This window comes from Mesoplodon densirostris, chromosome 16 (assembly GCF_025265405.1).
Source record: "Mesoplodon densirostris isolate mMesDen1 chromosome 16, mMesDen1 primary haplotype, whole genome shotgun sequence".
NCBI lineage: Eukaryota > Metazoa > Chordata > Mammalia > Artiodactyla > Ziphiidae > Mesoplodon > Mesoplodon densirostris.
In genome coordinates this window covers 43,931,070-43,956,242 of record NC_082676.1, presented here as the reverse complement: position 1 = coordinate 43,956,242, position 25,173 = coordinate 43,931,070, and the positions used below count along the sequence as shown (strand labels likewise).

Sequence of the window (25,173 nt, the reverse complement as noted above, 5' to 3'; positions counted from 1 at the left end):
AAAGAGAATGCAAATCAGAAAGGAATAAGTAAAACTATCTGTTCTCAGATGATATTTTTTAAAACATTTTTTAATTGGGATATAATTGACATATTATATTAGTTTCTGATGTACAACATAATGATTTGGTATTTGTATATATCGTAAAATGACCACCACAGTAAGTCTAGTTAACATCCATCACCACACAGTTACAATTTTTTTTCTTGTGATGAGATCTTTTTGAATCTACTCTCTTAGCAACTTTCAAATATACAATACAGTACTATTAACTACAGTCACTATGTTGTACGCCACATCCCCAGGACTTATTTATTTTATAACTGAAAGTTATACGACACAAACGTACATATCTATGAAACAGAAACAGACTCACAGACATAGAGAACAGACTTGTGGTTGCCAGGAGGTGGGGATTGGGGGAGAGAAGGAATGGGAGTTTGGGATTAGCAGATACAAACTAGTATATATAGGATGGATAAACAACAAGATCTTACTGTATAGCACAGGGAACTATATTCAATATCCTGTGATAAACCATAATGGAAAAGAACATGGAAAATAATATTTATATATATATACAACTGAATCACTTTGCTGTACAGCAGAAATTAACACAACATTGTAGATCAACTATGTTTCAATAAAGTATAAAATAAAATAAAATAAACTATTTGGGGTTAAAAAAAAGAAAGGCAACTGATTTCTGTATGTTAATCTTGTATCCTTCTACCTTGCTGAATTCATTTATCAGTTCTAGTAGCTTTTGTGTGGAGTCTTTAGGGTTTTCTATATATAGTATCATGTCACCTGCATATAATGACAATTTTACCTATTCCTTACTGATTTGAATACCTTTTATTTCTTTTTCCTGTCTGATTGCTGTGGCTAGGACATCCAATACTATGTTGAATAGAAGTGGTGAGAGTGCACATCCTTGTCTCGTTCCAGATTTTAGCAGGAAGGCTTTAGCTCCTCACTGTTGAGTAGTATATTGGCTGTGGGTCTGTCATAAATAGCTTTTTTTTTTGCGGTACGTAGGCCTCTCACTGTTGTGGCCTCTCCCGCTGCGGGAGCACAGGCTCCGGACGTGCAGGCTCAGGGGCCATGGCTCACGGGCCCAGTCGCTCCGTGGCATGTGGGATCTTCCCAGACTGGGTCATAAACCCGTGTCCCCTGCATCGGCAGGCAGACTCTCAACCACTGCACCACCAGGGAAGCCCAAATAGCTTTTATTATGTTGAGATACGTTCCCTCTATACCCACTTTCATAAGGGTTTTTATCATGAATGGATGTTGAATTTTATCAAATGCTTTTTTCTGCATCTACTGAGGTGATCATATGGTTTTGTATGGTGTACATGGTGTATCACATTGATTGATATGCTTATGTTGAACCATCTTTGTGACCCTGGTCATGGAAAGCTTGTTTTTTAAAAAGGTAAACAAAATTGACAAGCCTTTAGCCAGGTTGATTAAAAAAGAGAGAGAGAGAGGACCCAAATAAACAAAATAATAAGTGAAAGAGGAGAAATTACAATGAATATTACAGAAATTAAAAAATCATAAGAGAATACTATGAATAATTATAAGCCAATAAATTGGACAACCTAGAAAAAATGGATAAATTCCTAGAAAAATATAATCTCCCAAAACTGAACCAGGAAGAAATATATAATCTGAACAGACCAATATTTAGTAGTGAAATTGAATCAGTAATCGGAAAACTCCTAGCAAACAAAAATCCAGGACCAGACAGCCTCATATGGGAATTCTACTAAACATATAAAGAAGAGTTAATACCTATCTTTCTCAAGCTACTCCAAAAAACTGAAGAAGAGGGAACACTCTCACATTCATTCTATGACTCTACCATTACCCTGATACTAAAACCAAAGACACAGCAAAAAAAAAAAAGAAAGAAAATGACAGGCCAACATCTTAGATGTATATAGGTACAAAAATCCTCAACAAAATATTAGGAAACCAAATTCAACAATACATAAGAAGAATCATAAACCATGATCAAGTCTGATTTATTCCAGGGATGCAAGGATGGCTCAATATCTGCAAATCAATCAGTGTGGCACACCATATTAACAAATCAAAGAATAAAATCTCATGATCATCTCAATAACTGTAGAAAACGCATTTGACAAAATTCAACATTCATTCATGATGAAAGCTCTCATCGGTGTTGGTATAGAGGGAACACATCTCAACATAATAGATGCCATTTATGACAAACCCACAGGTAAAATCATACTTAATGTTGAAAACTGAAAGCTTTTCCTCTAAAATCAATAACAAGACAAGGATGCCCACTGTCACCACTTCTATTTAACATAATATTGGAAGTCCTAGCCACAGCAGTCAGAGAACAAAAATAAATAAAAGGCATCCAAATTGGAAGGGAAGAAGTAAAACTGTCAGTATTTGCAGATGACATGATACTATATACAGAAAACTTTTAAGCCTCTACCAAAAAACTACTGGAACTAATAAATGAATTCAATAAAGTTGCATAAAAATGTTAATATACAGATTTCTGTTGCTTTTCTATACACTAATAATGAACTATCAAAAAGAGAAAGCAAGAAAACAATCTTGTTTAAAATCACATCAAAATGAATAAAATACCTAGAATTGGCTTAAAAGAGGAGGTGAAAGGCCTATACTCTGAAAAATATAAGACGTTGGTGAAGGAATATGAAGATGACACCAATTAGCGAAAAAAATATACCACAATCATGGGTTGGAAGAATTAATAATATTAAAATGTCCAAACTACCCAAAATAACCCATAGGTTTAATGCAACCCCTATCAAAATACACATGACATTTTCCACAGAACCAGAATAAATAATAATAAAATTCTATGGTACCACAAAAGTCCTTGAATAGCCAAAGTGATCTTGAAAAAAAAAGAACAAAACTGGAGGTATCACACTCCCTGACTTCAGACTATACTATAAAACTATAGTGTCAAAATAGTATGGTACTAGCACAAAGACAGACATCTAGATCAACGGAACAAAACAGAGAGCCCAGTTATAAAACTACACACATATGGCCAATTTATCTATGACAAAGGAGAGAAAAATATACAATGCTGAAAAGACAGTCTCTTCAATAAGTGGTGCTGGAATAACTACATGATAACTACACAGCTACATGTAAAGGAATGAAATTAGAACCTTTTCTCATAAGATATACAAAAATAAACACAAAATTGATTAAAGACCTAAGTAAGACCAGAAACCATAAAACTCCTAAAAGAGGACATAGAACACTCTTTGACATAAGTGGTCACAATATTTTTTTGGATCTTTCCCCTCAGGCAGAGGATACAAAAGCAAAAAAAAATATCCGGAGCCTGTGCTCCGCAACACGAGAGGCCACAACAGTGAGAGGCCCGTGTAATGCAAAAAATAATAATAATAATAAAGCAAAAAAAATAAACAAATGGGATCTAATTTAATTTAAAACCTTTTGCACATCAGAGGAAACCATCAACAAAATGAAAAGACAACCTACTGAATTAAAAAAATATTTGCAAATGATATATCTAATAAGGGGTTAATACCTAAAATATATAAACAGCTCATACAACTCAACATCAAAAAAAAGCAAACAACCCAATTTTTAAAAAGGGCAGAAGACCTCAATAGACATTTTTTCAAAGAAGACATGCAGATGGCCAACAGGCACATGAAAGGATGCTCAACATCACTAATCATCAGGGAAATGCAAATCAAAACCACAATGAGGGCTTCCCTGGTGGCGCAGTGGTTGAGAGTCCGCCTGCCGATGCAGGGTACACGGGTTCGTGCCCCGGTCCGGGAGGATCCCACGTGCCGCGGAGCAGCTGGGCCCGTGAGCCATGGCCGCTGAGCCTGCACGTCCGGAGCCTGTGCTCCGCAACGGGAGAGGCCACAACAGTGAGAGGCCCGCGTACCGCAAAAAAAAAAAAAAAAAAAAAAAAAAAAAAAAAAAAAAAAAACCCACAATGAGATACCACCTCACATCCATTAATATAAACTATTATTTAAAAAAAACAGAAAGTAACAAGTGTTGGTATGAATGTGGATAAATTGGAATCCTTGTACACTTTTGGTGGGAATGTAAAATAGTGCAGCCACTATGGAAAACAGTATGGTGGTTCCTCAAGAAATTAAACGTAGGATTACCATACAATCCAGCAATTCCACTTCTTGGCATTACCCAAGGGAATTGAAAGCAGGGACTCAAATAAATATTTGTACAGGTATAAAAGGGCAAATATTACATATTTCCATCTACTAGAAGTACTTTGAGTAGTCAAATTCACAGGGCTGAGGGAAAGAGTAATGGGGAATTATTGTTTATTACAGAGCTTCAGTTTTTGAAGATGAAAAGAGTTCTATGGATATAGATGGTGGCAATGATAGTAGCACAACATTGTGAACGTATAATGCCACTCAGCTGTAAGCTTTAAAAGGTTTAAGATGGTAAATTTCAGGTTATGTGTATTTTACCACAATTTTAAAACCTCTTAGAAGAAAACTTATAAGTAAATCTTTATTACCTTGGATTTGACAAAACATTCTTAGATATGACATCAAAAGCACAAGTAACAATAAAAATAAATAAACTGGACTTCATCAATATTGAAAAGTTTGTGTTTCAAAGCACACCAAAAGTAAAATGGAAAGACCAACAGATTGGGAGAAATATTTGCAAATCATGTATCTCATAAGCAACTTGTATCCAGAATATATAAAGAACTCTTACCACTCAATAATAAAAAGACAAAAGCTCAATTAAAAATAGACAAAGGGTCTGAGTAAATTTTTCTCTTGGGAAGACATATTAATAGCCAATAAAAACATGTAAAGACCAAATATTATATAATTCCATTCATATGACATGTCCAGACAGAGAAATCTGAAGAGAAAGAAGTTGATTAGTGGTTTCCTAGCGTTGGTGGAGAGGAGGGCTGACAGGTAGTAGGTGAGAAAGCTGAAGAGTATGGGATTTCTTTTTGAGAAATAAAAATGTCCTAAATTTCGTTGTGGTGATGGTTGCACACATTGTGAATAGACTAAAACTCACTAAATTGTATATTCTAATGGGTGAGTCATATGGTATGTGAACTATATCTCAATAAAATGCTTTTTAAAAGAATTGATTATCAGCAAACATTTTTCAAAATCAAGAAAGTGAAACATTTTCCCACACTGGCTTTTGGGGAAAAGAAATCTTATTTATAGTATCGTTGTCAGATACAAGTGACACTATATTACTAATATTGTTACTTATAAATTATACTTTCATTCCCACCTGTCAAATAGAACTGATATTCAGTAGTTAGAAGCTTACATTCATTGAGGTGTTCACGTGCGTGGTAGCTTCATCATCTGTTGGGAGCTGGTATATCTGGATGCCATTACTAATCAATTCACTCATTATCTTACACTTAAATTTCTGTAAATCTTTTTTAGAAATTGTATCTGCTTTGGCAATCAGTGGTATAATGTTCACCTATTAAGAAAGAAGCAAACAAAATCTCACCATTGAGGATTTGTTATTAATTTGTTATATTTACAGTCAAAACCTCAATCTCTGACAATAAATTTTTGTAACTAGATAATCACTGGCTATCATGACTTCTTCACAGAATTACTTTCCAAAATCATCAGTACTTTTGAAGATTAATCTTTAATCAGAATTCAGGTTTAGAAATCTCAATTTTCTGTCTCTTCTCAAACTTTCTTACACTTCCGACACATCTGGAGTTAGCAAAATGTAAGTAGCAAAATGAAGTATGATCAATTTGATTTCATTATCAATTTGATTTCTTATTCAACTGAGTATTAAAAAGTCAGAAGAGACCTTTCATCAAAATTATAGAACAGATCAACTTTGTCCTTCTACCTGTCATTCATTTGCATCATCTTCTCCATAAATCCATCTTAATCACTGTCCCATTTTCTAGGTAGAATCTTGTTCTACCTAGATGACCTTGCAGGTAGATCTGCTTGTGTTTTCCAAAGACCACCTAAAAATAGTAGACTTCTTTTTTTCCTATACTTTAAAAGCTGAGTGTGTATATGTGTGTGCATAGCACCTTGCTAACAAAAAAGTCCATTTGTAATTTGTAAAAAGAAATGATTTCACATTGCATATTTGAAGTTGAAATTTTATACATAAAATTTTCTTCCTAGCTCTACAATATGATCATTCCTTCTCAATGAACTTACATCTTAATAATTAAACTTTGTAGAAAATAACAATATAAAATTCCAAAATATGTTTTATTACTGTTAAAATAAATCATTACTGTTAAATCATAGCTACACAACGTTAAGTTCTGTGATCTAGTAGAAATGCATAAAAGTCAGTTTTAGGTCTATTGCTTTTGTTTTAGGTTCCTCAAAGTACTTTTTTTTTTTTTTTTTTTTTTTGCAGTATGCGGGCCTCTCACTGTTGTGGCCTCTCTCGTTGCGGAGCACAGGCTCCGGACGCGCAGGCTCAGCGGCCATGGCTCACGGGCCCAGCCGCTCCGCGGCATGTGGGATCTTCCCGGACCGGGGCACAAACCCGTGTCCCCTGCATCGGCAGGCGGACTCTCAACCACTGCGCCACCAGGGAAGCCCCTCAAAGTACATTTTTTAAAAATCCTGTGAAAATCTAGGGCTTCAATATTATAACGTAGATGTTCAAAATTTTGTCTAATTTTAAAATCTTGAATAATAGCTTCCATAGTAAAAAGCAGACAACTGCTATGGTAGATTCAAGACTAACATAAATGTCTTGGGTTGTATTAGTGAGAAAGCTGGGAAAAGATATCCTCCAGTGATAGTAAATCATTAACACATGAGAAATGAAAACACTTCATGTCAATAATTCCTCGGGTGTTCATATTTAAGGAACAAAAGTCACTTATTGCAAGGAGAGCTGAGAAACCTGTAAGAGAAGACAACAGACAGACACACACCCTTGCCCAACCCTTTATGCAATGGTCTTTGCAAAAATTAGTAACTTCCAGTATCTGGAAATGGCTTGATGATTACAGCTGCCCATAAAATTAAAAATAAAACTGTGTGTCCTTGAGTATTGAATATAGTACTAATCGAGAAATTGAGACAGCTCTTAATTTTAACTAGAAATCTAATTTCTTTCAACTACTTGGTGACTTAGATTAAGTACAACGTTTCTTTCCAGTTTGATCAATACATAGCAAAGGTCAGGCCTTCTTTGTTAAAGGGAATGCAATTTTAGAACTCTTCCTCCCTTCAACTGAGTAAAGTTGAAGACAGCATGTTTTACCAGGGCTGAATGCAGAAAAGAATCTCGTGACATGACAAGTTCTTTCATATGTATATTTGCTCTCTGTTGGAAAAAAAAATCATATATATTCTGAATTTTCTCTGACAGAATCAGCAGCCAGGATCATGAAATCTTCATGTTTCACACTATCAGTGGTACCAGGTAAACGTTAATGGCATTATTTTATAGTACTCTAGAGTAAATTCTATTTCAAAGCTACAGGTAAATGACCATGATCTGAATTATGATTTAATCACAAACCCCTAAATTTAAAAAAAAATTTTTTTAAGTTTTTTAAATTTTTATTTTAGATTGGAGCATAGTTGATTAACAATGTTGTGTTTATTTCTGGTGTACAGAAAAGTGATTCACTTATACACATACATGTATCTATTCTTTTTCAAATTCTTTTCCCATTTAGGTAATTACAGAATATTGAGCAGAGTTCCCTGTGCTATACAGTAGGTCCTTGTTGGTTATCTATTTTAAATATAGCAGTGTGTACATGTCAATCCCAGACTCCCAGTCTATCCCTCTCCCCAACCCTTCTCCTCTGGTAACCATAAATTCTGTTCTCTAAGTCTGTTTGTTTCTATTTTGTAAGTTCATTTGTATCAATTTTTTTTTTAGATTCTGCATAGAAGTGATATCATATGATATTTGCCTTTCTCTGTCTGACTTACTTCACTTAGCATGATTTTAAATTTTATTAAATTTTTTAAAACCTGTGTCTCATTTTCCTAACTGATACACATTCTATTTAAATTTCTCTGGAAAGGAAGAAAGGTTGAAATGTATCAAATGCTCTTATGGGCTGAATATGTCTCCCCCTTCTCCCTCACACATATCTTAAAGCCCTAAATCCCAGTATCTCACAAAGTATTTGGAGATAGAACCTTTAAAGAGGTGATTAAGTCAAAATAAGGCCATGAAGATAGGCCCTAATCCAATCCCACTGGTGTCCTCATAAAAAGGGGAAACTTGGACACACAGAGACATCAGCTGTGTGTACAAAGGAAAGATCAAGTGAGGACGCAGTGAGAAAGTGGCAATCTGCCACCTAAAAAGAGGTTTCAGAAAAAATGAAACTTGATGGATGGTGGGGGGTGGCCCCGTGGCATGGGGGGATCGGATCGGTGCTTTGTGGCCGCCTGGAGGGGTGGGATGGGGAGGGTGGGAGGGAGGGAGACGCAGGAGGGAGGGGATGTGGGAACAGATGTATATGTATGACTGATTCACTTTGTTGTAAAGCAGAGACTAATAATAAAAATTAAAAAAAAGAAAAAAAATAAAAAAAAATAAAAAAATAAAGAATAGATGCAATTCCCCTGAATGGAGTGAGAAAAGAAGAAACCCTAAACTGAGATTCCAATAATTAGGATGTAACTTTAGGGAAAAGAGACTGCAAAGAAGATGGAGAGGTAGGAAAACTAGAGGAGTGTGGCACCGTGAAAGCTGAGTGAAGTGTTTCAAAAGGGAAAGTTGATCATGTGGTCAAGAAAACCATGAATATACAGACTCCACTGTGTGCAGTTTCATTGTCTACATTTGCACGTTGGTGATTTTAATGAGATCACTTTCAGTGGAGGGATGTGGGAGAAGCCACAATGTGGTGGCTAAGGATTGAGCAGGAAGCCAAAACTTGCCACAGGGATGGATGGCAACAGTACAAGGCGGGCTTAGAATATGGGGAAGATAAAAAAAAAAAAAAGAAAAAATGAAACTTGGCGACACCTTGATCTTGAACTTATAGCCTCCAGAATTGTGGGAAAATTAATTTCTGTTGTTTAAACCACTAAGTCTGTGGTATTTTGCAATGGAATCCCTAGGAAATGAACACAAATGCTTTAAAGATTAACAAAAAAGTGACATATATACATATTACAAAATAACAAGTTCTCTGTGTGCAAATGCCTTCAAGATTTGTATTATTTCACAATAAGTATCAAATCTTGATAGGTTGATAGATTTACCAAACGCACCTTCCTGTCAATGTTCTTCATGGTTAATAGATCAAGGGGTTTCAGAGAATGTCCTGTAGGTGAAATGAAGTAAAGGCACACGTGGATACGGGAATCATGGTAGTCAACAAAGGAACGCTTAATTTTCAATTCTTCTTGAAGATAGGACTCAAATTGAGCATCTATGTAGTCAACTATTGGCTGGTAGCTGAAAAAAATGATTATTTAAACATTTAGCATAACAGATTAATATCATCTGATGTCTGCATTTTTACCATTTAATATCTAGTTAATATGTGTACTCACTAGTTTGCCACAGTGATAAAATGTGCATAACATGTCCTTACAAAGATAACAGCTACAAAGCAATAAAAAATCCTCTTGTTTATAGAAAAGGAAAAATGATCTATCAGTTCAATGAAGTTCAAATCAGAAAACAAATTTTTTATATGTATACATATGTATAAGTGCAAAGAACCAAGAATGCTCAAGACATACTGAAAAAAAATGAAGGAGATATATTCTTCATATATCAGGTCTTACTATGTATGAAGTAAAATAATTAATACAGGATGGTATCAGCACAAGGATAAATAGACTAAAGCACTAGAGAATTTTTGGATGTGACAGAACTGTTCTATGTCACAACTAAGATGGTGGGTATAAACTCTATGCATTTTTTAAAACCTACAGAAATATACACCACAAAAATTGAGTCTTACTGTATGTAAATTTTAAAAGAGTGCCATCAGCATCATGACAGTGAATACGTCTCTCCTTTTGCCCCCTAAAAAGATGATTGCTCTCATTCTTACAACAAACAACAAGGATTTACTTGTTGTTTGCACAGGTAACTATATTCAATATCTTATAATAACCTATAATGGAAAAGAATCTGAAAAAAATATGTATATAACTGAATCACCTTGCTGTACACTTGAAACTAACACAATATTGTAAATCAACTATACTTCAGTTAAAAAAAAGAAAAGAAAAAAGCTGGGCAAAGTGAAAAATCAATGACTTTTCTTGAATCCATCAGAGAAATAAAGTCATAGAACAAGAAACTTACTGAAAATCTAGAGGCAAAGAGAGGTGTACAGGGAAAAACGGTAACTGATCATTTGCTTACCTGAGACACATGTCAATGGAAACTATATATCCCAGTAAAAACATTAAGCTAGGAATTTTTAACTAACTGTTAAAATCCAAGAGTGGGTTAGCCTGAGAGCATAAAACACTTCAGGAACCATATTAGGGAATCATAGAGAAGATCAGGGAAAATCCTGAGAAATTTTCCCCAAGATGCTGGCGAGGGAAAGGCCACAGCAGTCAATGCTGAAACTTCAAACAGACCTATCTTCCAAAGGAATAAGTCTTAACCTTCAGGGATAAAGGCTTCAAAACTGCAGCCTGAGGGCACTAGTAGAAAGCCACTGAAGATTAGGGAGAGGAACACAGGCAAAAAACAAAAACAAAACAAAAAACTCTACCCACAAGGAAGGCACAGAAATATGTGGTAGGCTAAACATTATATATGTAGGAGGAGAAATAATGCTTATGAAGACCACACCCTTGATAAACAGATTCTTAACAACTAGCTAACATTAAATTTTAGTTAGAAAAATAGACAATGACTGATGAAGCCCCAATGATGTGAGGTAGATACTGTTCCATGAATTATACAGAAAAAAAAAATTGGGCTGAAAGAAGTCAAGTAGATCTTGAACAAAATGATGGACCGGGAAGCCCCAAGCTCTCACTCCTCCACAGAAACATTAAAAAACATCCAAAAACTACTTGAATTAACTTTAACAGAGCTCTTGAAAATAGTCAAAGATTTATAGGCACCAAATAAATGCCCAATCAAGAAAAAGCCACCTACAAATAGTAAGAAAGTTTTGTGGCATTTCTTATTTGCCCTGGTTTCACCACCTCCTTGTCATGGACATGGTCTTGGCATTACAGGAGTGACAGCCCAAATCACAGTTTCCTCCCTCACACTGGGGGGAGCAGAGCAGACCTTATTTTCAAATTGTTTAGCACTTATGTTCTAACCAGTGGAGCTACCTGAAAGACAAATCAGAGAAGAAAATAGGGACATTACTACTGATAATACAGAAATAAAAAGGATTATTAGAGAATACGATGAACAATTATATGCCAACAAATTGGATTACCTATATGAAATGAATAAATTTCTGGAAATATACAACTGATCAAAACAGACTCATGCGGGCTTCCCTGGTGGCGCAGTGGTTAAGAATCTGCCTGCCAATGCAGGGGACACGGGTTTGAGCCCTGGTCCGGGAAGATCCCACATTCCACGGAGCAACTAAGCCCGTGCACCACAACTACTGAGCCTGCACTCTAGAGTCCGGGAGCCACAACTACTGAGCTCACGTGCTACAACTACTGAAGCCCACACACCTAGAGCCTGTGTTCTGCAACAAGAGAAGCCACGGCAATGAGAAGCCCGTGCACCGCAATGAAGAGTAGCCCTCACTCGCTGCAACTAGAGAAAGCCTGTGCACAGCAACAAAGACCCAATGCAGCCAAAAATAAATAAATAAAATAAACTTTTTTAATTAAAAAAAAACCTGACTCATGAAAAAATAGAAAATCTGAATATATCTATAACTACTATAGGTATTGAATCTGTAATTTTTAAATTCTACATAAATAAAATTCCATGACAGATGGCTTTGTTGGTGAATTCTACCAAACATATAAAGAAGAATTAACAGCAAACTCCTCTAAAAATTGATGAGGAGGGACTATGTCCTGACTCATGCTATGAGGCCAGCATTATCCTGATGCCAGAGCCATACTAAAACACTAAAAGAAAAGAAAATACACCAATATACACCAATATCCCTCATGAATATTAATGCAAAAATCCCCTATTAAATATTAGCAAAGCAAATTCATCAGTACAGTAAAAGGAATATCACCACAAATAAGTGGGATTTATTCCTAAAATGCAAGGATGTTTCAACATATGAACATCAATCAATGTAATACATCACATTCATAGAATGAAAGGGAAAAAAACAGATGATCATCTCAATAATTGCAAAAAAAGACATTTGACATAAGTCAATACCGTTTCATGATAGAAGAAAACACTTAATAAACTAGGAATAAAAGTAACCTTTCTCAACATGATAGAAAACTATATATGAAAACCCCACAGCTAAAATCGTACTCTATTGCAGAGTCTGAAAGACTTTCCCCTAAGATTAGGAACAAGTCAAGTATGCCTACTTGTGCCACTTCAATTCAACATAGTATTGGAAGACCCAGCAAGAGCAGTTAGGAAGAAAAAGAAATGAAATCCAAATTGGCAAAGAAGAATTATCTTTGTTCATGGATGACATGAAAGCAATTTCATTTATAGTAGCATCAAAGAGAATAAAATACTTAGGAATCAACTCAACCAAAGAGGTGAAAGATTTGTACACTGAAAACTATAAAACATTAATGAAAGAATTTAAAGAAGACACAAGTAAATGGAAAGAAATATCATGTTCAAGGAGATTTAATATTGTTAAAATGTCCATAATACTCAAAGCAATCTACAGATTCAATGCTATCCCTATCAAATCCCAGTGGCTTTTTTTAAATATAGAAATAGAAAAAACAGTTCTAAAACTCATATGAAAACAATAAAGACCAGAGATTCTGAAGGTGAAGAATAGAACAACTGAACTAAAAATCCACTAGAGGGATCCAAGAATGACTTGATGAGGCAGAAGAAAGAATCAGCAAACTCAAAGACAGGTTATTTAAAATTGCCCAGTCAGAGAAGCAAAAAGAAAAAAAAAAAGACTGAAACAGGGTGAAGAAAGCCTTAGGAAATTATGGGACTCCATCAAGCAACAAGCAAACCAACATGCCTATCATCAGAGTCCTAGAAGAAGAGAGAGAGAGAAATGGGCAGTAAGCTTATTTAAAGAAGTAATTGCTGAAAACTTCCCATATCTGGGAAAGGGAAATGGAATAGAAGATTGAAGAAACTCAGAAGACCCCAAAATAAGATGAACCCTAAGAAGTAGCCACCAAGACACAATATATTCAAACTGTCAAAGGTCAAGGACAAAAAGTAAATTTTGAAAGCAGCAAATCATGTATAAGGGAGCCCCCATAAGACTATGAGGTGATTTCTCAGGATAAAATTTGCAGGCCAGAAAAGAATGGGATAATATATTCAAAGTGACAAAAAGAAAAAACACGCCAACAAAGAATATTATACCCAACATAACTGCCCTTCCAAAATGAAGGGAAAACAAAAACTTTCCCAAATAAATACTGAGGAAGTTCATCACCACTAAATCTGCCTTAAAAGAAATGCCACTAGATCTGCCTGAAAAGAAATGCTAAAGGGAGTTCTTCAAGTTGAAACAAAAGGACACTAAACAGTAACACAAAAGCACACAAGCATATGAAACTCACTGGTAAAGGTAAATATATAGACAAATAGAGAATACTGTAATACTGTAATTAAAATGGTATGTAAATCACTTTTACCTGTAGCATAAAAGTTAAAAGAGGGCCTCCCTGGTGGCGCAGTGGTTAAGAGTCCGCCTGCCGATGCAGGGGATACGGGTTCGTGCCCCGGTCTGGGAGGATCCCATGTGCCGCGGAGCGGCTGGGCCCGTGAGCCATGGCCGCTGGGCCTGCGCATCCGGAGCCTGTGCTCCGCAACGGGAGAGGCCACAACAGTGAGAGGCCCGCATATCGCAAAAAGAAAAAAAAAAAAAAAAAAAAGTTAAAAGAAAAAGAGTATTACAAATAACTATAAATACAAAAATCTTTTAATGGATACACAACATAAAAATATGTAAAGTTTGGGGCTTCCCTGGTAGCACAGTGGTTTAGAGTCCACCTGCCGATGCAGGGGACACAGGTTCGTGCCCCAGTCCTGGAAGATCCCACATGCCGCAGAGCGGCTGGGCCCGTGAGCCATGGCCGCTGAGCCTGCGTGTCCGGAGCCTGTGCTCCGCAACGGGAGAGGCCCCAACAGTGAGAGGCCCGCATACAGCAAAAAAAAAAAAAAGAAAAAAAATATGTAAAGTTTGATATCAAAACAAAGTGAAGGACAGGTAAAAGGGTAAAATTTTTGCATGTGATTGAAGTTGTTATCAGCTTAAAGTAGACTGTTATAACTATAAGATGCTTTATGGAAGCCTCATAATAACCACACAGAAAATACCTATTAAAGGTAAACAAAAGAAAAAGAGAAAGGAATCAAACATATTAGTACAAAAATCAACAAAATACAAAGAAGTTAAAAAGAAAGAGGAGAAGAGAAATAAAAGAACTACAAGATAGACACAAAACATTTAACAAAATAACAATATAAGTCATTCCCTATCAATAATTACTTATATGTATTACTATATACTATATATAATAGTTACTTGAATGGAGTAAACTCTCCAATCAAAAGACATAGAATGGTTGAATGGATTTAAAAAAAAAATCCAACTGCATGCCATCTATTACAGTAGACCCATTTAATTATTTTTTAATTGAAATATAGTTGATTTACAATGTTGTGTTAATTTCTGCTGTACAGCAAAGTGACTCCATTTTCTATATATATGTACATGTATATATACATATATATATATATATTCTAAAAGACTATTACTTTTTAATACATGGAGAAAGAAAGTTCCTTGAAATTAGAATAATTTTTAAATTAAAATAAAAAACTACTCACCTGGCTTCCTTGTTTATTTGATCACCATACCCCACTGTTTTCACAACAGTTAAATTCAATTGAATATTGCTTTCCTGAAGTTCATATGTCTGAATTTTAAGTCCAACATTTGGGTAAAAATGTGAGGATTTTTTGTCTTTCAAATTAGTATTGAACAGTGTGTCGATCAATGTTGATTTTCCAATCCCAGTTTCCCCTGTATAAACATAGATACATCATAGGGGCATAAGATGTCTGAGAAGAAGTAACACCCTGACCCTCTAGGAAGGTTTAAAGGGTCCCAAACACTTTAAAGACAACAGAACTAAATATCCTTGAAAGTATACATGCTACTCTTGACTCCCTCCATCATTACATAATATAGAAAGATAATATACACAAAGCTATATCAGATTTTGAAGAGCACTGAAACACTTAAAGAAAAAAATGTCTAAGTAACATGACTAAGAAGATACAAACCAATACAAACATGAAGACGTAGTCTTAAATTAACAGCACCAGTGTTATGCTGATTAAGATAAGTTGAAATGAGCATTTAGGAAAATTAGGAAATAATTCATGTGAGGGGTTTGGCACTTACCCACACAGAGAATATTAAAAAAGAACCCTTGTTGAACAGATTTGTTCACCAGTTGATGAGGCAAACAATCAAAACCAAAACGACCAACCATAGTTAAGCAACGGATATTATCTTCTTTTTGCTTAGAGAAAAAAACAAAAATACAATAATTAGAATAGAAAATATCATTTGAAAATATGACTATAATAATATGTCAAAGAAATGGAATTGATTATCATTTGATCATCATACCTCAGATAAGATGCAAATGAAGTAAATTTGTGAGAAGAGAAATCTTTATCCAGACACACAGATTTTTGTCATCATTTTTATAAATAGTGACTCTGTCTCTGAATCACACTCAAACTATGTTTCTAAATTTAAAGTAGGAAATTAAAGAAATACCACAAGAAAGCCTAGTGTGTTACTATACAATAATAAAATATTTTTATAGAAAAAAAGGAAACAACATTCTTTCACTCTGTTTCAGTGTGGTACTATATTCAGGAAACCCAATATATGTTAATATATGTAAGGAAATCAAAGTTAATTTGAATTTTTTAAAAAGCAACTAAAAACTTAGACTCCAAATTTGTTATATGCCCTCTGAGAACTTGTGTTATATCAAATTGTTAAAGGAATCCATTGCTAATAATACCAACCTAGAAAACTAGAAATCCAACAATATTATACATAAACTTACCAACTGATTATTTTTAAAAGGTGGAAAAATAATTCAAAGAATGCTTAACAATCTACACTAATTTCACCCCTAGAAATCTCTCCCAAACAACTAGAAAATTTCACAAATGCTTTATGCAGAAAAGTGTTCACTGTAGCTATCTAACATCCAAATATATGACTCCCTGAAATAGAATATCCAAGTAAATGATAATGTATTTTTTCACGCACACACTGGGGCATTCTTAAGTCATTTTTAAAGATATTTATGAAAAATGCTTTAATAAATTGAAAAATACATGAAAATATTAAGTTAAAAAAGTAAAGTGTGAAATTGTGTGTACACTCGTAGCTTTTGGTGATAGAGTAACTTATAGCATTTTATCTTTCCTTACATCAATTAGAAACAACTGTTTGGGGAGTTCCCTGGTGGCCTAGTGGTTAGGATTCCGGGCTTTCATGCCCGTGGCCCAGGTTCAATCCCTGGTCGGGGAACTAAGATCCCTCAATCCACATGGTGCGGCCAAAAAAAAAAAAAAAAAAAAAATGACTGTTTGAAGGCACTGGGAGGGAAAGAAAAGGAGGCAGAAACAAGAATAAATCACGCTGGAAATAAGGTTAGCATAAGAGGTGAAACTAGGTTTATCCATATATTCCCTTGAAGTGACTCTCCAGTAAATGAGAAACTTGGGAAGCAGAACTCAAGCAGAGTGACAATCTTGAGCTGGGAAGTCTAAGGTCAGAAGTTGGGCTGCCAAAATACTGGGATATTGAGAAAGAAATGCTGGAAGAGCAAGCATTGGGGAGATCCAAATCTGCAAACTTTAGAACACTTGGCTGAGTCTAACTCTGCACGTGCAGACATGACTACAAAGAGCTCAGTGGCAATGGAGAGAAGAGTTGGCATTCCAAAAGTGCTAAGCTGGCATTTCAGCAGTGGTCCTGGGAAGACCCAAGGAGACAGAGTTTGGAGTTTACATTTCTTCCAAGATAGATAAGTTTGGTCAACACTTTAGATAAACACTTTGGACTTTTTATTTAAATTTGTAAAAGGACTTGCTATAGGATTTAGGATTATGTTCTAAGTCAAAGGGTTACTCCCAACTCAAAGGGTATAACTAAGATAAACCCTTTTTTTTTTTTTTTTCGGTACACGGTCCTCTCACTGCTGTGGCCTTTCCCGTTGTGAAGCACAGGCTCCGGACGCGCAGGCTCAGTGGCCATGGCTCACGGGCCCAGCCGCTCCGCGGCATGTGGGATCTTCCCGGACCGGAGCACGAACCCGTGTCCCCTGCATCGGCAGGCGGACTCTCAACCACTGTGCCACCAGGGAAGCCCAGATAAATCCATCTTTACAAAGAGTATCATGACTCAACAGGGTCCAAATGACTTGCCAATAATCTAACTGCCTGCTAAAACAAAATTCAACACTCTTTAGAGAAATATAATAATAGAATTCAGACTTTCTACAATACCATCCACAATGCTCAATGCATAATCAAAATTACTAGATTTGAAGAAGCAGAAAAAAGTCTGTCTCATAGCCAAGGAAAAACACAATCAATAGAAATACCCAAACAATGAGGATATTGGAATTGGCAGACAAATACTATAACTATTATGAACATGTATAAGAATCTACAGAAAAAAATGAGTTTAGTGGATGAAGTGATAGGTAATTTTAGATACACGAAAGATGATGATCTAGGAGTCAAAGCATACCACCAAAAAAAGTCATCAAATCACAAAGGAAGACAGCAAGATAACAAGTAAAGAACAAAGCAATTACAAAACAATCAGAAATAATTAACAAAATGGCAATAGTAAGTCCTTACCTATCGATAATTGTTTTAAAGGTAAGTGAATTAATTCTCCAATAAAAGGTCATAGAAGCTTGAATGGATTTAAAAAAATCAAATGATATGCTGCCTACATGAGAATAACTTTAAGAACACAACAGACTGAGAATAAAGGGATGGAGAAAGATATTTCAAGCAAATGGTTACCAAAATAAAGCAAAGGCAGCTATACCTATTTCAGACAAGATAGACTAAGTTATAATTATAAAGAGGACAACCTATCGAGAAGATGTATTTATTATAAATATGCACTCAGTACCTAAATATGTAAAGCAAATACTAGCAGAACTAAAAGGAGAAAGAAATAGCAATGCAATAGTAGCTGGGGACTTGAATACCCCACTCTCAACAATGATACATCATCCAGATGGAGAACCAATAAGGAAACAGCAGATTTGAACAATGCAATAGACTGAATGGGCCTAATAGGCATATACAGAAAGTTCCATCTAACAGCTGCCTACTACACATTTTTCTCAGGTGCACACAAAATATTTTCTAAGGTAGATCATATATTAAGCCACAAAACAAGTCTTGATTAATTCAAAATGTATCATAATGATATGTAAGACATTTACACTGAAAACTACAAAAGAATGATAAGAGCGATTAAGATTGAACTAAATAAATGGAAATATATATTATGTTTACACATTGGAAAAACCATTAACATTAAGATGTTCTTTCACCCCATATATATTCAAATGCAATCTTAAAAGCACAGGAGAATCTGTTTAAATGGCACCTACTGGCCAAATGTTGTATATTTGAGCACCAAAATTATTAACTCTGAGATTACTGTTCTTCATATTCCAATTTCATGTTCATTTCTACATGCCTACCCCTTCCTGAATCACCCTGATATGGGACTCTTAATTGAGTTCAGTAGTAAGAGTAAAATAGGTTTACTATATCATGTTTTTAGCATAACTATTTTGAATAGTGTGGTCAAAAATATGAAATTATTAAAAATTTTTTCTTAACAAAGAAAACATAGAGTTGGTAGTCCTAAACAAGAATATGCTTCAAAGATTTTTTTAAAAACACTCTTTGCATAGAAAATAAAATTATGCTATTTCTTTTCCCATAAGCATTATAATATTATAGGCACAATGATATAAGAAAACATTTGTATTAATAGTTTCACTATGATTAGTATTAGAATTAATTTAATCCTCTTATGTTAAAATAAGGGATTAAGATCCAAACAGTTTACATGATTTACCCAAAGACAGAGTTCAATACACTTTGAGCTCTTTGAGATAGAATTTTATTCATTTTATATCATTAACTCCCAGCTCACAGTAGGCTTTCAATAGCTTTTGGTTGAATTAGTGCATGCTAAATGAAGAGTAAATGCTAGGGATAGGAGCCTACCAGGGTCCTATCTGGTCTCAACCAAGAATCCAGGAATCAACCAAGAATTAATTAGTAAAAATTCCATGGGGATTTTATGTTTAAAGAGAGTGTATTTAGCAATACTAAACTGAAAATACAATCAAATAAGAAATAATAAAAATTTCAATTTGTAACTACTTGTGCTCTTAGAAGACAGTGTTTATATATGGTGGTAAATTTTGAGTTCTCTACTCAAAAGAGAACATTCTGACCCACATAATCTGAAGATTATATGTAACAATAAAAGATTTGGACACTCTATTGTCCTCTCTGTCCTAGACTCCCCTGTGGCAGGCTTCTCTCATTTAAAAAAATGTAGCTTAGGGAGGTACCAGATCAAAGTGCTTTGTGTGTCCATAGAACAAAATATAGCCCATTTTCTTATCAGGAACAGACCAGAAACCTTGGCCTCATGAACACTGAGTTTTCACCCACAGAGCAAATATCGATAGAACAAGAAGGGGTTTCCATAGAATCATCACTATTACTTAACAAATGTCTTCTGACGGGCCAAAAGTTCTTTCTTATAATATTTACTTTTATAAAATTCCAATATAATCTATGTAGAGAACTTAAATATTTCAGATTCTACTAATTTGGAATTTGTGATCTTTCAAGTCTCGTTCTTGAATTCACCTTTGCATCATCCACAAACAAAGCACAAATAAAGCAAATTAAGAAGTAAACAAGGTAGATATATAAAAATATATGAACCTACTATTAAAAGGATTATTTCACATGCATTCACATGAAACTGAAATGCAAATCATACATTATTTTAATCCCTCATGATAGCAAGGACACACAGACTACATCTAGCAAATGGGATACTGTACATAAAGTTATAGTCTGTAAATTTATAAAAGGACTCTACAAGCTCTGACAAGCCCTGATGTTTACCCTGCATTCACTGAACTTTTTTTTCCCGTGGTATGGGGAAAGGTAGCTGAATAAGAAAAAGGCACTAGTCATTGTGAGCCTTTGGGACAGTCACTGGTGCCTGTTTTCTCTTCTGTAAAATGAGAACACTTGATCAGGACAGCTTAAAATTTTTTCACACTCTGATGTTCTATAAGTCAAAGAGTCTTATTTATGAAGAGCCTACAATTTCAATGAGAATAAAAGCCATGAAGAAAAAGTTAAAATATCTATTAATATCATACTAAGTACTAAAATTACAGAAAAGTCAAAAAATAATATAGGAATTTGGAAGAAGGATAGATGACTGTGGCATAGAGTAGTTAAAAATAATTTTAAAAGATGGCAGATTGGCTCTTGAAGACAGGATAAGATTTGTATGAAGGAGGGAGGTATTATGAACAAGAGGCAAAATGGACCCCAACAATAGAGAGTTTTAAATATGAGGCTAAGGAATATGGATTTTATCTAAATGGTAATGGGCAGTGGCTAGAGGTTTGAGCCAGAGAATAGTAGAAGGAAGAAGCATTTCAAAAAGATGAATAGGGAACAGATGTATATGTATGACTGATTCACTTTGTTATAAAGCAGAAACTAATAAAAAAAATAAATTAATTAAAAAAAAAAAGAAAAAGAATGCAGAATATCTCATTAGAGATTTTTCTTTGACAATTTGTTGAAATAATAATATTTTGTATTTGAATTGAATAAAATATATTGTCATATTAAATAAATAAATAAATAAATAAATAAATAAATAAAGAGGATTTAGAAATCTTCAAAAAAAAAAAAAACAAAAAGATGAATAAGGCACTAGCATGACAGTGGCCTGGAGAGCAAACTAGAGCCAGAAGATGAGTTGTGAAGCCCCTTCCCTTATAAAAGTGAGTGTTCTGTTGGTGGGAATGTAAACTGATACAGCCACTATGGAGAACAGTATGGAGGTTCCTTAAAAAACTAAAAATAGAATGACCATTTGATCCAGCAATCCCACTACTGGGCATATACCCAGAGAAAACCATAATTCAAAAAGACACATGCACCCCAATGTTCATTGCAGCACTATTTACAATAGCCAGGGCATGGAAGCAACCTAAATGCCCATCAACAGACGAATGGATAAAGAAGATGTGGTACATATATACAATGGAACATTACTAAGCCATAAAAAGGAACAAAATTGGGTCATTTGTAGAGACGTGGATGAATCTAGAGACTGTCATACAGAGTGAAGTAAGTCAGAAAGAGAAAAACAAATATCGTATATTAACGCATATATGTGGAACCTAGAAAAATGGTACAGATGAACCAGTTTGCAGGGCAGAAATTGAGACACAGATGTAGAGAACAAACGTATGGATACCAAGGGGGGAAAGTGGCGGGGTGGGGGTGGGGGTGTGATGAATTGGGAGATTGGGATTGACATGTATACACTAAGATGTATAAAATAGATAACTAATAAGAACCTGCTGTATAAAAAATTAATAAAATAAAATTCAAAAAAAAACCTAAAAATAGAACTACCTTATGACTCAGCAATCCCACTACTGGGCATATACCCTGAGAAAACCATAATTCATAAAGAGTCATGTACTACAATGTTCATTGCAGCTCTGTTTACATAGCCAGGACATGGAAGCAACCTAAGTGTCCATCAACAGATGAATGGATAAAGAAGATGTGACACATATATACAATGGAATATTGCTCAGCCATAAAAAGAAATGAAATTGAGCTATTTGTAATGAGGTGGATAGACCTAGAGTATGTCATACAGAGTGAAGTAAGTCAGAAAGAGAAAAATAAATACCATATGCTAATACATATATATGGAATCTAAAAAAAAAGGTTCTGATGAACCTAGGGGCAGGACAGGAATAAAGACGCAGACGTAGAGAATGGACTTGAGGATACGGGGAGGGGGAAGGGTAAACTGGGATAAAGTGAGAGAGTGGCATGGACATATATATACTACCAAATGTAAAGTAGATAGCTAGTGGGAAGCAGCTGCATAGCACAGGGAAATCAGCTCCGTGCTTTGTGACCACCTAGAGGGGTAGGATAGGGAGGGTGAGAGGGAGCCGCAAGAAGGAGGGGATATGGGGACATACGTATACATATAGCTGATTCACTTTGTTGTACAGCAGAAACTAACACAACATTGTAAAGCAATTATACTCCCATAAAGATGTAAAAAAAAAAAAAGAACAGAGCTATTAAAAAGAATTAGGTTGATCAGTATGGGCTGATATGAAAAGTTGTCCAAAGATTAGATTAGTTATTGCCTGTAAAGAGCTAGGTTGAGAGGCCTGTTATCTCTTTCTATTGTTTGAAATTTTCTTTTAATAATGTTATTTTTAATTTCAAAAAGGAGAATAAATTAAGTTGCCAGTTGTAAAAGTTCAAAAAAAGTTTGGAAGACAACTTGCTAAATGGTTTGTAGCAAGCATTTATATATCAGATTAAAGTTCGACTAATTGGCCTTTGGGATCCGCCTATTCTAAAATTTTATGATTTTAATGTCATGTAAACAGAGGAGCATTCACCGTGATTTAATGCATCAGAGGGCCCAAAGGTAATATGGGATGGGCATAAGTCTGTGGTTTAGTCACTGAGATAGGACTCTGACAGTAGTTTTGTCACCAGCAAAGCCCACTGGGGTCCCTGGGGAAAATATGATGGAATCTAGGTGATCGGATAAGGTCTAACCTCTTCTTTTGTGCTTAGTCTAATCTCACTTGCCTTAAGGGGGCCAAGCTCAGAGCCCCTACACCTAACGTGTGGGATTAGAGTTCCCAGCTCAGAACCACTGCACTCAGGACTTCCCTGGTGGCACAGTGGTTAAGAGTCCACTTGCCGATGCAGGGGAACATGGGTTCAAGCCCTGGTCTGGGAAGATCCCACATGCTGTGGAGCAACTAAGGCCATGTGCCATAACTACTGAGTCTGCGCTCTAGAGCCCACAAGCCACAACTACTGAGCAGACGTGCCAAGAGTAGCCCCCGCTCGCTGCAACTCAGAGAAAGCCTGTGTGCAGCAATCAAGACCCAACGCAGCCAAAAATAAATTAATTAATTAACAACAACAAAAAGAACTGCTGCACTCGACACCCCAACTTGGCGCTCCATATGGAGAAGTGCTGTGCATGACACCTCAATTCAAGATGATGACAGTGAACCGTGTGCAGAGATGCTGCTGCACCCGGCACTGCAGTCACCCTCCAAGAACGCCGCCCCTCTCTCCGTTGACAAGAACCCTATAAAGCGAGCCCGTCAACAGCTTGTTCAGGAGAGCGAGGACTCTAGAGCGAGAGCTCACACCTCTCCATTCTTTGATCAAAGAATAAAGCTTTCCTTTGCTTCTGAACCAAACTGGCTCTCATTCTATTGGCTCCAATAACACCAGGCAGGAGGACTCTTGTTGGAGCCCGAATCAAAAGGGTCAGTAACAATAAGATAAGGTCTAACCTTTTCTTTCACGCTAAGTCGTTTCACTTGCCTACAGGGGGCCGTGTGCAGAGGCCTGCACCTAACACCTCGGATTAAAGTTCCCAGCACAGAACCGCTGGGCCCAACACCCCAACTTGGCATACCGTGTGGAGAAGCTCTGTGAGCAACACTTCAACTCAAGATAGAGGTGGGGTGCCGTGAGCACCCACGAGAACTCTGCCCCTCCCTCCACAGGCTGGAACCCTATGAAGCAGCCTGCCCACAGCCTGTCCACAGAGTGTTCACTTTAGAGCTCGAGCTCACACCTCTTCATTCTTTAATCAAAGACTAAACTTTCCTTTGCTTCTGAGCCGCACTCAGTCTCACTCCACTGGCACGAGTGACCCCAGGCAGGAGAACCCTTGTGCGGACCCGACTTGAAAGGGTCAGTAATAGTTTCAGAAAAGCAACGAAGATGAAAGTTAGATCAAATGTGATTTTTAAAGTGTGGCTGATAGAAAAATAAAGGTGGAATAAGCCATTCACTTCAGAAAAGTTACTGAGAAAGAGAAGAGAAAAAATATGATCGTTTGATGGTTCAAACGAAGATACAGAAAACCATGCATGATTGGAGGAAAACACCGAAAAGAGAGCCATTAGTTATTAAGTCATAAACAAACACTACTTAACATAGCTCAATATTCATGTATCTGTTCAGGTATCTATTTTGGTCAAAAATAGTTCTAAAACTCAGTTTTCACCCATTCAGATATGGTACTCTCTCTTTTAGGGTAAAATTGTATGTGAATTACTATGTTTTCCCTAGTACAGAGACGCATCTTAAAATGGAAATTGGTTCAATCTCCCACTCAGTAAAGTAATAAAAAAGCAGCCACCCAGCCACCTCCTAAAATAACTTCATTTAAAAGTTTTTTATTATCAGTATCTAAAGGTCCACAAACATATGCATCAAAGTAGCAATATTTTCCTCACCTACTGGGAGGTTCTGGAATTTTCATTTGTTATTCTTTGGTGTTAAATAGGAATAGTCTTTTGTACTACTAAAAATGTCTGCAGATGCAAGAAACATGCATCAGTTATTTAAACGATCATTGATATTTAACTCCAATCAGTATAAAAGTTAATTCATGTCCAAACATAACAAACATAAGCCTTTACCATCTAGGTCTATATCAGTTTATTGAGTCAATATTTTGAAGCTACACAATTTTGTTAAGGACAAAAAGGAGAATTCTCTTTGAAAGATATACTCAACTATATCTTCATCATCGGATATTTGTGTGGACATACGCATTGGTTTTTCTGCCAT

At 35.7% G+C, this 25,173-nt stretch overlaps 1 protein-coding gene across 2 annotated transcripts in view; it reads right to left on the bottom strand.

Moving 5' to 3' along the window:
- The window catches only part of SEPTIN14 (septin 14), a 40,414-nt gene extending 15,241 nt beyond the window's left edge, over positions 1-25,173 (bottom strand). For both annotated transcript variants that reach the window (XM_060120239.1, XM_060120240.1), the window contains exons 1-5: positions 25,120-25,173; positions 15,581-15,701; positions 15,001-15,196; positions 9,294-9,480; positions 5,362-5,523 (exon numbers count right to left, since the gene is read on the bottom strand). In XM_060120239.1, coding sequence (XP_059976222.1) covers positions 5,362-5,523; positions 9,294-9,480; positions 15,001-15,196; positions 15,581-15,701; positions 25,120-25,173 — 720 coding nt within the window. The remainder of the gene's footprint in view (positions 1-5,361; positions 5,524-9,293; positions 9,481-15,000; positions 15,197-15,580; positions 15,702-25,119) is intronic.